Source organism: Amblyomma americanum, chromosome 9 (assembly GCF_052857255.1).
Source record: "Amblyomma americanum isolate KBUSLIRL-KWMA chromosome 9, ASM5285725v1, whole genome shotgun sequence".
Taxonomy (NCBI): domain Eukaryota; kingdom Metazoa; phylum Arthropoda; class Arachnida; order Ixodida; family Ixodidae; genus Amblyomma; species Amblyomma americanum.
The window spans coordinates 117351021-117366247 of NC_135505.1; the positions used below are offsets into that span (position 1 = coordinate 117351021).

Sequence of the window (15227 nt, forward strand, 5' to 3'; positions counted from 1 at the left end):
ATGTGGACTGTGTGGAGTGATTGTGTGCATACAGAGTGACTGCGGGAGAGGAAAGTGTGCTATTACAAGAGACTGTGCTCATAGCGGGGTACATGCGACAGGCTTTAGGGCATTGTTAATATAGAAGGGACGCTACGGTGGAACAATTGCCGGCAGATAAAGCAAGGCTAACCCCACCTGTAGCATTCAACACCTCAACCTCAACGTGCTGGCACGTGTTCAACGTAAAAAGCCTACACAAACAGCGTCATATTCGTGACTGGTTGTCATGCAATGCGCCAGCTGGCCGCAATCCCCCACCTCTTGGCCGTCCTTGGCTTCAGTCGTGATGAAGCCAGTTGCCACTTCATCGCTGAGCACCTCGCTGGAAAGGGCCTCGGAAGAAATTTTCACCACAGCACTGGCCACGGGCTTGCCTGACTTGCGGTCATTGGTCATCTCGAACTCCACGGGGTCTGTGCACACACACACAAGGAAAAAAACAAGGTCAGCGCACACAAAGGATCACCCACTCAGGTTATGCAAATATAATAAAATGACTGTGCCATCTAACCACAACACACAACTTGTCCACTCGTGGATGAAGGAACAAACAGCTGTAAAGCATCATCATCATCATCAGCCTGACTGCACCCACTGCAAGGCTAAAGGCCTCTCCCATGTCTCTCAAATTAACCCTGTCCCTTGCCAGCTGCATCCACCCTTTGCCTGCAAACTTCTTCATCCGCCCACCTAACCTTCTGCCGCCCCCTGCTACGCTTGCCTTCTCTTGGAATCCACTCCGTTACCCTTAAGGACCATCGGTGGTTATCTTGCCTTAGCATTACATGCCCTGCCCAAGCCCATTTCTTTCTTTTGATTTCGACCAGGATGTCATTAACCCGTGTTTGTTCCCTCACCCAATTGGCCCGCTTCCAATCTCTTAACGTTACACCTACCATTTTTCTTTCCATAGCTCGCTGCGTTGTCTAACTTAAGCTGAACTATTTTCGTTAGCCTCCACGTTTCTGCCCCACAGGCGAGTACCGGTAAGATACAGCTGTTGGTAAGATAAAGCAAAGAATAACAATAGCTTCAGAGAAAGAGGGCTCCGTCAAATATGGACGACTCAGGGATCTTTAATGTGCACTGACATTGCACAGCACAGGGGTGTCTTCGCATTTCATCTCCATCCCAACCATTTTTTTTTTCAGAGAACCTCCTTTTCAGTGATAATGCACCGCAGCAATCTGGTGCAATGAGAGGACTGGCACATGAGAAGCGGCGTGCACAGCGATAAGTGGTGCTCTCTTCCAATTATGTCGGGCAACAAATGCGCAGCTGCAATTTAACACTGGTGACCAGCTTCGCGCACACCGCACCTTCTGCGGCACAGAGTAAAAACCATCCCCATCCTAAAACTGAGTGAGGTGGAACTGCAGCTACTGCAAACTCACCTCCAATGCGCAGGTGCTCAATGTTTCCGGAGAACTGGCTGTAGTGAAAGAACAGCCGTGCCGAACGTTCACAGCACCTGATGAACCCATAAGAGTGCTGCAGGCAAGACGGAGGAAAAACCAATTGTATATATGTATTTTGAAGAAAGTTAGCTTAAAAGGGAACAGACAGAAAATTTCCATCCAGAAAATGCCTCAATGCTATGGGGAAGGTTCCAATCTATTTGCCGCTTGGATGAAAAAGAAAAAAGCACCCAAACTCCTCCGTAAGCGGGTTATTGTGGCAATTATGACCACTTGAGAAAGCCAGCCGCTAAAGCACTACTACGCAGTGCGCAAAATATAGTTTATAGGGTATAACGTCAAAAAGCGAGCCAGGCTATGAGAGACACCATAGTGCAGGGCTCCAGAAAATTTCGCCACATGGGGTTCTTTAACATGCACTGACATCGCACAGTACACAGGCCTCCAGCATTTCAGCTCCATCAAAATGCAACCGAATGGCCGGTACTGACTCACATCTTTCGGTTCAGTAGCTGAGCACCATAATCACCAAGCCACCGCAGCAGCTCCAGTGCACAAAATAGATGACACCACACATATGCAGGCACCCAGTGCATTGGCCACATTCTGATCTATGCCCTGATCACCAAGACGACAACAGGCACGACGTGAAAAGCAAGGTGTCTCGAGACACAACTCACGAGGAGTTTCTCGACGATGCCAGCCTCCCGATGGGAGTTTCCTTGCTTGCCGCCATTCTGCCTGGGAGAACCGGACCCCTGGTCGCCGGATTCTTCATCCCCCTGCTGGGCACCAGACGCCTGCAGAGATGGCATGCAGGAAACGACACGGTGAAGAAAGCAACACCACCTTAAAGCCGTGCCCTTGCTAGCTTATCAGTGCCTTGTTGTAGGGCCACCGAGGACACAATAAAGTTTGCCTATACTGAATGATTACTGTGCTCAAAGAATACAGAGGGCACTTCCATGAAAAATGGACAAACTGAAGTTTGCCTATACTGAATGATTACTGCATTCAAACGACACAGGGGCCACTTCCATGAAGAACAGAGCTCTTATAAGCTATAAAAGGTCAAAATGTGAAATACAGGTGTCGCCACTGCCCGCTGTTTTCGCAAAAAACCGTGTGGCAATGCCATAGCAGCTTTTTGCATGCAGATCTTTGGTGCTAGGCCACACCACCACTCACTACCCATCCTAATCACAAAGCCCTTCGTTTTGATGAGACAAGTTTGAATGAAGCGGAAGAGAAAGTTATTAAATCCAATTTTTGTGGCAATAAATGTGCATTTCACTGCTGAACAAACAACAACGTAGGCAGGAAGAGTCATGGAATTTCATTCTACTAGGTACACAAGTTTGAAGAAATTGTCCACATATTTTTTAAAGGAGCATGAAAATTTTGCGAACACACTAATTACCATCATGTCAAATAGTGACAAGGTGAAAAACACAATTCAGGAATTAGGAAAGTCACTGCATAAAGAATTTACCAAGATACACAATGCATGAAACGACATGAAAATCCATGAAGCCATCGTCATGCTACACTTTCTGCAAGTGCGGAAGGTAAAAAAAAAACACGAGAAAATTGACATTTTCACGGAGACCTCAGTTTTTTTCTACCTACAGTCACAAAAAACATTCTAAAAAAAAAAAGTCAATTCTGGGCTATTATCAAGGAACAGTTTTCGGTATATAATCAGAAAGACCTAATAATACGAAATCTGACATTTTCTAAAATGCAATTTTTTTCCGGAGATTTTCATCATTGGAAAGTCACATCTCCCCTCAAAGCAGTAGGGACAAGAAGTTTGCATTCCGTGCCCTTTCTTTGAAGTAACATGCAAGACATCACTAAATATGGATCACTACATAACATTCACCTAAGCCCAGGAAACAATTTGTAATTTTTTTCTCTCATGTTTCGGTTTCAGTTTGAACAGCCAGCTATGACATCAACGAGGAGGCGATGCTGAGGTCAAGAGGCACATGCAAGACAGTGCACCTGCCGCTTGTTCACTAGTCCTGTTGGCTCTTGGGGCAGGCTGGCATGGCAAAATGATGAGGCAACTAATATACCACACTTTTTGTATGCCTCACGAGACCTAACCATTGTCTCAACGTTCTTGTATGTGGTGTTGCAGCCACCAGTCTGCTGTTGAAATCAAAACAATACGATAGACCAAACTAAATTGTAATTCAGCAGCCATAGGCGAATCCCATGTGGTGATCCAAGAATTCAAAACCAACAAAACATGTGCCGATTAAACCATCTCACTCACCTGCCACTTAGAGCTGGCCATGGTGGCGTGGGACGCTTATATACCTCGTAAACTTCCGGGTGATGCTAGCGCCGTTCTAGCGTTTCTGACGCTGCCACAACGTTCCGGTTGCTTCTTCACAGGCGTCTTTCTCGCCTCCGGTTCTTTTCTTGTTTGAAAAGAGAAAACTTCTTGGTGGAAAAAACTGGAGCACTGTTCAAAAACTTGCGTCTTTTTTTTCTTTCTTCTTTTATCCCCTAGAGAATCGATGGCTGATGCTGCTTGAGATGAGCTTTTTTTTCTTCCGAATCGTAGACGGCGCGGCGTCGTTTGTATCCTACCCTTTATGTCTCTGGCGAATCGAGAATGGAAATCGTTTTGTCTCCTTCCGTGGAATGTGGACCAATCGAACCAGATACGTGTCGTGTGAGTGCCTTTCAGTGGTAGCGGAGTTTTGCTTCAATTTTTAGATGGTTTATTTTAGTGGTGAGCGTTGCTGGAAAGAAAAAAAAAATTGCGTGGATTAAACTTTGAGAGTTTTTCTTACAAACTTCTGCAGCGGCACCTTTGGGAAATATCTGCCAGAAAAAAGTAATGCTCTCAAATCGGCACAAGGCTCTTTTACATGAACCAGACAGATCCACAGTCGACAATTGCATTGCCAAAAGGCAGAAACATATTCGGTCCTGGTAAATTTCTACTAGACTCAATGTTTTACTAAGCTGACCGCAGTTATATATGAAGGGCACTGCACTCTCTTGAGGTAGGGACTAGGGCAAGTTGGTGCAGCCAGCCAAATCTTTAGATGACATGCGTGACAGCCGCGCTTTCTGTGCTCCTGCAGCTTATGACGGAGCAAACTTGCAAAAACAAAATCTAAGCATAGGTCCCGTCAGCCCGTGCTTAATATTGAGCTTTCTGCAAGTTTTCTTGATAGCAAAGCGCAGGAGTGCAGAAAAAGCAGCCGTCACGCACCCCAGCTGATTGGGCCGGCTGCGCACCATACCTCAGTAGGAAAAACGGCACAGATCCAGCTGTACATAGTAATTGCCCTTCAAAAAACTACACTTTTCCTGGACAGCACACGCGTCCTAAAGAGATACAGAATGAAAAAAAAAAAAAAAACAAGGGAAATCTTCAAAGCCCTGATAAATAAGCAGAAAGGCCAGATCTATGTCAGCAAGCTATCACTTAGACTGCTTGACAAGGAACAAAGAAATAAGTTATCTTTCCTTTTGCCTTGAACAAAGCACCAGCAATGATTGCACCTTCTGCATGGAGGTTGCCTATAATGTTTTGTTTTTGTTGTTTAGATGTTTTTGCACCAATATACAATTCGTTTAAGGTGGAATAAAAAATGAGTTGCTAGTCAGCGTATTGTGCCATAGTGTTATTTATTGTCCTGTGTTTGCGCTGTTTTACCTTCTAAAGCACTGCATTTTGTTTAAGTGGGAAAAAAAAAGGATGATAGAATAAAAAGCCAACTAAAAGGATCCACTTTAAAAGGACAGGTGAAACTGCACAGCAAATTACCTTTCCTGTTGTGTGGCATCAGTAACTGAATTACGTCCTCAATCAATCTGCATTTATCCCAGATGCACCTGAAGAAGCTTCAATCAGCTTGCTCACTGCAATTTTTCTCCCTCTTTTTTTGTTGAACGAGCCTACTATTATCACCTGCTGAGCTGAGTAGACGTCTAAAACTGGGCTTACCCTCTGTGATCTAATAAAAAAATTGTACAAAGACTTTTTAGCAATATAGTGATGCTGATTTTGGAGTCATTTTTCCACAGCTAGCTGTCAAATTTTAGAACTACATAAAGCAAAAGGTTTTTTAAAAGCCACCATGACAGAGGTACCTGTAGCATGATCATCAGTACACTCATGAGGTATATACCAGCAATAAACCATGCAAACAATAACTCCGCTTTGCTATGTCACGGAAGAGTGGGACAGATGATGTAGCTGTATTTTCACTACAGAGCAACTCTTCACAATCTGTGACTGCTGAATACAACAGAGCTGCCATCTTGGGGCAGTTATTCACACTTGCGCAAAGTTTTGAACTGCCCGTTCTCAACTAATGAGCACAATAAAATGAACAGTTAAAAGAGCAGTTATAAACGGCAAAACACCAGTGCTGTCATTCTGACAGATAAGCACTACCTGCAGCTAAGTCATGGTACAGTAAAGTGAAGATAGCGTCTTAATCCTTGGAGCTCTAACTTGCGTGCACAAACATGACTGAAGTTCTTGTCAAAGCAACACTTCCCCTTGACACAGAAGCTTACAAATAATTTTACTGCAAACGCTCTTGCTAAAAAAAAAAAGAAACCCCCAATGAATTTAAGCAATCCAAAACCAAAGCAAAAGGTGGGTTCTTTCATCTTGGCAGTAAAAAAAATCAGCAGTTCCACAAGGAAGTAACAACCATTGTATGAGCAGCTGCTATTCAATACTTATGAAATTAATGTATTTTCTTCTTAATGTGTGCGAGGTTTTTTCTTTGTCATTCCTCTGTAATGCATCTGGCCCTGAAGAGTAAATAGACAATAAATACATCTGCCGTACCAACATCGCCATTTTACCAAGTCATTCGACAGAATCACATGACTAGTTTAAAAGAACGGGACGTTGTCCTGTCAAAAATTCTGCCTCAAAGTGTCATCGCCGCAACGAGCCACATTGGTGACACGAGTTTACCACTTCCCTTGCGCTCAAAAAGTGGGACAGCAAACTCGGGAAATTCTAGCAAAGTAGGTTAGTCCTTTTCCCGAGAGTTTCAGACGGCGATCGTTAGGGGCGTTGCCTCAAACACAAGCGACATACAGCAGTACGTCTGCAGAAAAGCTTTCATAGAGGCAGGGTGGAGTTCGCGATCCGTCTCATACCAAGCGACGCATAAGCAATGAATGCTGGCACCAATCTTTCAGCGCGGGATCCGTGCATCTATACCACGAACTGCGTCAAACTAACTACACGTAGTTAAAAGAAATCAATTACACGCATGAGTGTGTTTGGGCAGCGAATATCTGAACCCTAAGAGCCGCGACAAGCGAGCAACAGCGTCACGGTTATCAGAACAAATAAGTTTTGCCACTATCATCGAAAAAGCTGGGACAAGCCGGGATGTTGGTAGGTTAGCGTCACAAGACGTGGCGTTAACCTGATTAACGCCGGTAGCGGAGATTAAATTACTTCCCCGCGTTGATGCGGATAACCGGAACGCCCGGCTTGTTGCTACGTCATGTTCAAATTACGCCCTGGAAAAAAAAAACTCCACGCTGAAGAGACGCCGAGGAAAGATACTATCTGAATTGAGCTTGACTTTCTGTCGCCAATTAATTGACGGGAAGAACTTCAGACGCAGTAAGATCACTCGTCGACACGGTTAAGCGACGAAGCACGCACCGACACCCTGAGTCACCGTGACGAGCGCTATAGCGCAAATCGTTGGAAGTCGGCGAAAAACCATCGCGGCGAGAACGTCTCTACTTCAGGAGGCTAGGAAACAGGGTGCCAGCTATGGTGACAGCCGGGCAACGATAGATACACTGCCGCAAGGCGTAGAAGCCCGCTACGGAATGCCTTGGGACCGGCCCGACGTGACTGTCGGTAAGCCTACCGGCGAGGTGAAGACTACGGCGCACATGATATTGCCTCGGCCTTGCCTGCGCATTGCCACTCATTGGAATGCGAAAAAAAATTGGGCGTCCGGTCCCCTGCGTCACGGAGACACTCTCCACGGTAGAATCTCGTTACCAAGCGCCTCGACTGCCGACTGCAGCCTCATTTCGACAGTTTTCGATGAGACGGGGAAACACCGATAGGGTCCTTTTAAACAACGGAATGGACAGCGTATGCGAACTTTGCCTATGACGAGTCTGGGAGGCGAAACACATATTCAGGGAGAAGTACAGACGCGAGACGAGCTCGAAAGGAGACCATAGGCGACAAAAAAGACCCATTTCGCGGAAAGATTAAAGTCAGAAAAAATTAAGGAATTACCTCTCCACGGCACACCACGGACGACATGCCGCCATGTTGGCTCCCGAAGTTTACTTTTTCATCGTCAGGGCACGCCTCGGTATTTCCTGTTAGGACGGACGAGTTCCGGCACGTCACAGGCCGGGGCGAAACGTAAAGATGGCAGGCGTGCTAGGTCTCTCCGGTCGTTTCGGACAAATTGTGAGCTGCAATCTAAAAGGTCCTCTCATCGCGTCATGTCGGACAGCCCGTGAGTCCCTCTCTTGGGCCCTTTGGATCGACCCTCTCACGTGTTTGAGAGCTTTTCACTGTGCTACGTGACATATCATTCGTAGCAAGGGGTTTCAGGGCACACTGCACGGTAGCTGTGGTTTTTTTTCCTGCGTGAAACAAGATCTGTAGAGATACTTCGCTGTTCTGAGTTCACTAAGTGTCGTGCTTTACATCTTGCGTTGTTAATAGACGCACAGTTTCAAAGAATATCTTGGCTACATTCATGCTATTAACTTCATGCCTTCGAAGATGAATGTACTAAACTGCTACTTTTGCTGCGGATGGCGCCGGGATTCAAAACCAGTACGTTATCGCTGCCTGATACACATACTCTGCCGTCACGAGCAAAAAAAGAATGGAATTAATCATTTCCAGAAGTAGTTTCGTGTCTTTGGTAGGTGGTGGTATCAAAGCCAAATTCGTTATTAAGCAAAGCAGATCGCAAAATATGAGTTTGTAGGTGGCTCTGGGGCAAAGAGCGGTAAGTGCATGGGTGTTATGCTTTCTGTTTTGCTATCAAGTCATCCCCATAAAGTCTTAGGCCCCTGTACAGTCGGGAGCAAAAGTAGTATACACCACGCGAGCTTAGACCAAGCTGCATCGTACCGCCTCACCCTGACAGTACATTCCGTCTATGAAAGGACTAGCTTTGAAAGTACTAGTTTAATTCTCAGGCTTCTTTTTTACTAGGTACCTGAAGGGCCCCTGGTATGGGGCATTCATGAGGGAGGTGGTATAATCAACAGCACTGTCCAGAAATTATGGGTCACACTGCCCTTTTTTTTTTTGCTACAGATTACTGGAACAAGGACTGGGCTCCCAAGGCGAGACCGAAAACGGAGGAGGAGCGCATAGCAGCAGCCAAGAAGTACAACATGATCCCAGAGGACTACCAGACACGTGATGACAGTGAAGGCCTCACTTGGGGCGATTACCCCAAGCTGCCCACAGTTCCAGCAGCGGGCAGGGATCCCGATGAGGATTACGACTTCCCCACCTTGCGGAGAAACTATGGCGAGCCGGTGAGTAGTCCAGCACCATCTGAAAAATGTTGTGAAGCGTACAGATTGTTTCCACGGTAGAAGCGTGGAAGACCGCTAACATCATCTTATTCCATAAGAAAGGAGACGTCAAGGGCTTGAAAAATTACAGACCAGTCAGCTTACTGTCCATTGCCTATAAGGTACTTACAAAGGTAATTGCTAATAGAGTAAGGACAACCTTACACTTCAATCAACCAAATGATCAGGCAGGCAGCATTGAATGATAATCTCACAGCTGTCATTATGGAATGCTCAGTAGAAGTAGGCAGTAGGTTGGTTCAACAGGATACCGGCAAGCTGTCTCAGGAGACGAAAGATCTGATTAAGAAATGTTATAGCATGAAGGCATTATAGCATGTTATAGCATGAACCCCACAGACAGAACTTCAAAGTTAATCAGTAAGCGCATGCATAGGTTCCACAATCCTTTCACGGTGCTAATGACCATAGGTTAATTAAACAGGTGTGTAGATTTTCATTGCGCTTGTGGTCCTCCAACATGGTGTCTGCTTTGACATCAGTGCAAAACCATCTAACCAAGGACAACTCGGGAGGTTTATCCATCATTTTGAGTTAATGATTGCATCACATTCCCTGGTGTCCCCTGCCTCCAGCACAAGAAGTAATTTTCAAAATGTCAAGCAGAACTGCTTTAAAATGGCAAAAACAGCAAACCAAAACTCTGTTTGTGGCGAGAGACCATGCTCTAAACTTGGCGGACAAGATCGGGATGGGAGGATAAACCTACAATGAAAATTTAATTTGAATACGTGAATCTCGAAATACTGTCAGGGTTACCCTTTAAAGCTTGTTGTTGGGCACTGCGCATTCCACAGTTCACTGTAAAATGCCTGTTGAAGAATGCAAGGCTTCAGTGCAGGTCATCTGTAGGTTTCGAGTGGCGAATCTGAACGAATTAGAAAGAATGCAAGTTACGGACTTGATGCATTGGAGAGCTTGACCTCGGAAGAATGCAGTTGCTGGATTGTATCTAAAAGTATAGCATTCAGTCCAGCACAGATCTGCAATCGAGCCCAATCCAGCACAGTCTGGTGAGACCTTGGTATTGGGAGCATAGAAGTGATGCGGAATGTGAAGTGACCGAGTTTCCTTGTGTGATGCCAGGTGACCGTAGTCGATATTTCCGAAATGCCACTCCCATTCCTCCCTTCATCCGGCCCAGTCTCAAGCTGTTTTTGAATACGGTGGTTCTAAATTAGTAATGCGTTGGAGATGGCATTTCAAATGCCATTTGAAATGACGCGTTAGTACGGTGCAGTGTTGTGATAATAAAAAGATGGATGGCACTGTTAATTGAGAGTGTGGGCTTTTTGCATAATGAGTTTTGTCAAGTGTCCATTGCTCATCGAGTGGATTACCATAAAACTACAACATAGTGACTTTTGCTTTCAACAAATTTTTTTATTTAGCAAGAAATTGTCTTGCCTGCACATGGCCATAGAGGGAAACGCTTTCTTAGTGCCCCAGTAGCTGCCTTCAATTTTACGAGGAAAGGGCAAGTCACAACTAAAACTGTACAGTAGCAGCGATGGTAGAAGCACCCTGCCTCAATAGGGTCCATATTATAGTTTGCTACCGCAACACAGTAGGCTAGGATTCCCGAGTGCAGTTTCAAAATAGTAGCAACTTTTACTTGAGGAGCAGCGATGGTAGAAGCACCCTGCCTCAATAGGGTCCATATTGTAGTTTGCTACCGCAACACAGTCGGCTAGGATTCCTGAGTGCAGTTTCAAAATAGTAGCAACTTTTACTTGAGGAGCAGACGTTTTAGTTTGCAGAGATTGCATGGGCAGGTGGTGGCTGGCAAGCAGTTTCTGAGCAAAACTCTGCCTTCAGCAAAGCCAGCACAGCACTGCACCGCGCACATCCCAGCATGCAGCAGTGGGTTCACGCATAGCCTCGGCCAAAAATATTCGACTACAGGGTCTTGCTTTTGAGAAGTACAGCACATTGACTAAGATGCCTCGAAAGAAGCGAGGGACGTAATAACCCAAAGCATCTGCGATTATCGGGGCAGTCATTGAGTGACCATGCAATACCGCGAGGGTAAGCAAAGCAAAAAACAATGACAATCCCAGCAATTCAAGATCTTGACGATTTATTTTCAGGTTAACATCTACATGGATGCCTTCACAATGGAAAGGCTTGACACCTCGAGGCAGCGTACTTCGCCGTAAGTACTGTACTTACATGTGGCTGTACCAGCTACAGCAGTTACGATACACTTCTTCCTTTATTGCTGCATACATCAATGCAACAGAGTTAGAGCATCCGGTGACTCGAAGGTCATACTGCAGATAATGCTCAGCTCTTTCAGACACTGCTTTATTTTTCTATTCCCCAATTTTTTTTATTTATTTTTTTGCCCGAGTAGTTTATGCATGAACTACACAGCGGATAGCCTTTACCGACAGATGTGCCCTCAGCTGCCAATTGCCCTCGTGGCAATCGGCGCTTGTATTTCGGCGGTATGTGGTAGCTGTGGCCGTACGCACTACGCTAAATGTCTCTAAGCTTTGCTACATGAAACGCCTCTAAGGATTTAGTATTTAACCTCAGTTTTCCACAGGTATGTACACAGCTGTGTACAGAGCAGTGGAATAGTTGGAAATTTCAATTCTAATAGACCTCACCTGGCCTATGTCATTGGCGGATTTGTTTTTGGTCTTGATGGGGAAAACCTGCGGCTCATGCCAGCATGCTGCAGCTGGTACGATGCGCACTAAGGCGACTCTAATCGGGAGAAAAAGGTAGTGGGGACGCTCTACACATGCAAAACCCGTTCAGAGGTGGAAGGAGCGATTTTGCCAGTCGAGCCATGCTCCTTAGACATCACGTTATTTACAACAGGGAGAGATCTATTGTCAAGATTTGTCCAACAAACACTCGAGGGATTATGAAATCTGTTTTAATTTTTAAGAGCATGTACATGAAGCTAGAAAGCCAGCACAAAATGGTTATAGGTAATGAGATCTGGCCACCTACCGTATAAACGCCTGTAAGGGCCGCACCGTTTTCCAGAAGGAAATATTAGGAAAAAAAATATCTGTGTACGGGCCGCACCCATACTTTCCACACAACCCATGCGGGAATAGCCTTCGAAATGCACGCGCCGTGGCCTCCGCGATCAGCTCCGGCTGCGAGCAACGGCGTGCTTCATCGTGGAGACGACACATGCGCACAGGAGCTTCCAGGTGCCGCCCACGGATGGCGCCGGAGGCCACGGCTCATTATCAACTTTTTCCTCCGCCATGAGCTTCCTCCCGCCAGCTCCCGCTATTCATATCAGCATCAGTATCACCAGCTCTAACATTTTGTTGCTGTCAAAGGCATGGGTGTTAGTTGTGGCTTTCACGTGCTGCCGCAGAGCATTGTAGTTTTAGCAGTTTTAGCACGATAAGGCAAGCACCTTAATAGCTACACGGCTGGCAGTTTTCTATGGAACACGGCAAGCGTGCGGCGGGCAGAAAATGCGACGTGGCCGAGAGGTGCGTCCGACGATGGTGCAACCAAAAGGATGCATTGAGGAACGCAAGCTGCAAAAAGCGTACTTTCCGAGGCAAGCCGTGCAAGTTTCTTGAACTGGAAGAAGAGCTGCTCTGCTAAGTGATGGAAGTGCGGAACAATGGCTACGCGTTGACAGCTGACGTGCTGCGCGAGTTCTTGTGGGTTGAGCGTTCACCAGAGCACAGCACCAGCTTAGAGTGGGAATACACCGATACTGGTGATAATAAATTTTTTTTTTCATAAAACGCATGTATGGGCCACACCCCAAAAATTGGCCCTCAAATCTGGAAAAAAAAAAAAGGTGCAGCCCTTAGACGTGTTTATATGGTATGTTGAAGGACATACGACCAAGCTCACTGCTTTGAGACATTTACTGCAATATTTAAGAGTTGTAGAAAAGCACCCCAATCGCTACACAGCTTGCTGCATTCGGCTGGGGCAAGTTGTACCCCTGGGCGTAGTGCACTGTCGGAGGAACTTATGAGTGTGTTTTGTACGCAGTTCTTTACGGGGTTGTTAAAAATATTCACAGCATCCGAAATTCTTATCATCCAAAACAAACAAAATCCGGATGTAGAAACATGGGTAACTCATTCACGCAGATCTGTTTTATGGTTGACAGGATTTATTTGCGGCCACTGCTCACAACTCACAGTTTCGTGTGTGTGTGGGCCACATGACACTGCTCGCTGCTGGCGGTACATATTGTGCGACTAGCAAAGGTGTGTCAGTGATGTGCAGGCGGCGCTTGGTGCAGCTCGCACATTCTGTCATTGGGAGAAGTGTGGATGTGTGTTACAAACATCCAAAATTCTGCACTATGGACACAATGCACTCCGGCCAGGGAATTTCATGAATTCATTAAAATTCACATCATCCATGGTCGTATCATCAAGATTCTATTGCGAATAGTGTCTGAAAGGGCCTCAGTCAATGTGTACACTCTGCTTACAGTACATCCAGATCACTGCATTTACAAGGCCCGCGACGTCATCGTAGCTACACTGTCTACTTAGAGAATCTCAGTGTTTCACATCTGACTTAGACCTGTGACCCGGAAGCTGCAAATCGGCATTCGTCCATTCCCATTCTGTGCACACCTGCCGCCACAAATACACTAAAAAAAACGGGGAATAATAAACAAACAAAGACAATAAAAACAGTGGTCCCTGTGGTCACAACTTTAAACGAGCTGTGACCACGGTAAAACGAACCTGTTTCAGCCCATAAACTCCAGTCTTTCTTAAAACAGTCTTTGTAGCTCAGGTTTGTTTTATAAAAGACCAAAGCTTTTTAGTTTGACACTACGCCAGTCAGATTTATTTTGCAGTCAAAGTAAATTTTTTCCTCTCAAAGAAAGGAATAAGGGACATGCTATAATTTTCACTCTCTGAACAGCTTTGCACATCAGACTTCACCATGCCTGTCAGTTTCTATTTGATGTAAATGATGTTGACAAGGCACTTAAGTACAAGTGACGCACTTCCTGTTTGGCTACTTGCCATCTGGTTTCTTAAATTTACAGAACGAAGCAAGTAGCCATGTTTCTGGGCACTGTGCTTGGCTTTTGGTTCCTTTTCGATGTCTTTGACCACCCGAAACTGAAGTGGGGCATGAACCCTGATTTGGTAAGTACAAGGCGTTAATATTATGGCTGAACTTTTGCTTACACACTTACGCCAACAACCGGCTGCTATGTATTGTAATGGTTTCCTGGGCCTTCGTCCAGCTGTTCGAACACCTTTTAGCCCAGGTGACCATCCAGTTTTAAAAAAATGAAATTTCCGATTTAGTAGTATACCTGGGCAAGCATTTTTACAAATTTTCCTCTACGGAATACATTGAAAAGCAACGCCATGATCAGAAAGCTATTTGCACTTTTGTCAGTAGCCTGTATGGTATTTTCTTAAAAGCATTTTGCAGACTTGGGTAGAAAGTGTCGATAGTCTGTTGAATGCAAGCAGTTTGGCGAATGTAAGTTGATGTACCTGCAGCAAGCTTACAGCCTATAGACTCAGACTTGGGTATTAGGTTTTCTTTTGCCAGTCTAACATCTTATTTCAAGCTTCATTTACTCTTGCATGCTTTTACAGGGTCCACCCCAGATGCCAGATGATGGAGTGGTCCACTACACCTTTGACCCGCCACAGTGAAGAGCACTTCCGGCATAGCTGAGAGTGGTTTTGTGAATAAACATACCTAGTATCTGCAACCAGTGGCATTCGTGTAGTACCTGTTAGGTACGCAATGAGAAAACAGTTTTCACACTGTGCCTTACGTCCAGCCACACCACACGCGTAACTTATTTTTGAAACGCCTACACTGTTCTGAAGAGCAGGTAGTATAGTAGTGGATGTGTGCTTATTCTCTTCAAATGCTCCTTTACAGTTGCAAAAAAGTTGAGAAAAACAAAGCTCTGAGCATTAAGAAGTGTCACTTGCAATTCATTTTGCAATTGCCTCTCTGGACCTGCAAAGATGTCAGACTTCAAAATCAAATTCACTTGTCAACTTCTCAAACATACGATTCAACTTTTTCACGTAATCGGAAAATAGTGAGCTTAGTACTACATTTCTTTTTCAACTATTCATCCACACATCTGACTAGCTACCCTCTCGTCACGCAGTCAATCTTAGTCCTTTGGCTTTACAGGAGTAGTCATACAAAGACTGA

General features: G+C 45.3%; 2 protein-coding genes across 3 annotated transcripts in view; one reads left to right on the forward strand and one right to left on the reverse strand.

The window, feature by feature from the left end:
- The window catches only part of LOC144104166 (RNA-binding protein Unr-like), a 38509-nt gene extending 30710 nt beyond the window's left edge, over positions 1 to 7799 (reverse strand). For both annotated transcript variants that reach the window (XM_077637021.1, XM_077637020.1), the window contains exons 1-5: positions 7732 to 7799; positions 3745 to 4219; positions 2141 to 2260; positions 1437 to 1533; positions 301 to 455 (exon numbers count right to left, since the gene is read on the reverse strand). In XM_077637021.1, coding sequence (XP_077493147.1) covers positions 301 to 455; positions 1437 to 1533; positions 2141 to 2260; positions 3745 to 3765 — 393 coding nt within the window. In that variant the 5' untranslated portion in view covers positions 3766 to 4219; positions 7732 to 7799. The remainder of the gene's footprint in view (positions 1 to 300; positions 456 to 1436; positions 1534 to 2140; positions 2261 to 3744; positions 4220 to 7731) is intronic.
- A 9-nt stretch (positions 7800 to 7808) lies between these two features.
- On the forward strand, positions 7809 to 14791 carry ND-ASHI (NADH:ubiquinone oxidoreductase subunit ASHI). Its single transcript, XM_077637023.1, has 5 exons — positions 7809 to 7960; positions 8779 to 9005; positions 11156 to 11220; positions 14080 to 14182; positions 14648 to 14791. Exons 1-5 carry the CDS (start codon positions 7870 to 7872, stop codon positions 14705 to 14707), a joined length of 546 nt encoding a protein of 181 aa, XP_077493149.1. The 5' UTR covers positions 7809 to 7869; the 3' UTR covers positions 14708 to 14791.
- The last annotated feature ends 436 nt before the right edge of the window (positions 14792 to 15227 follow it).

Bases quoted from the DNA above. Each gene is read 5' to 3' on its own strand.
- ND-ASHI (XM_077637023.1), top strand. From the start codon at position 7,870: ATGGCAGGCGTGCTAGGTCTCTCCGGTCGTTTCGGACAAATTGTGAGC. The intron at 9,006-11,155 runs GTGAGTAGTCCA...ATTTATTTTCAG, and splicing joins GGAGAAACTATGGCGAGCCG to GTTAACATCTACATGGATGC. The intron at 11,221-14,079 runs GTAAGTACTGTA...TTAAATTTACAG, and splicing joins TCGAGGCAGCGTACTTCGCC to AACGAAGCAAGTAGCCATGT.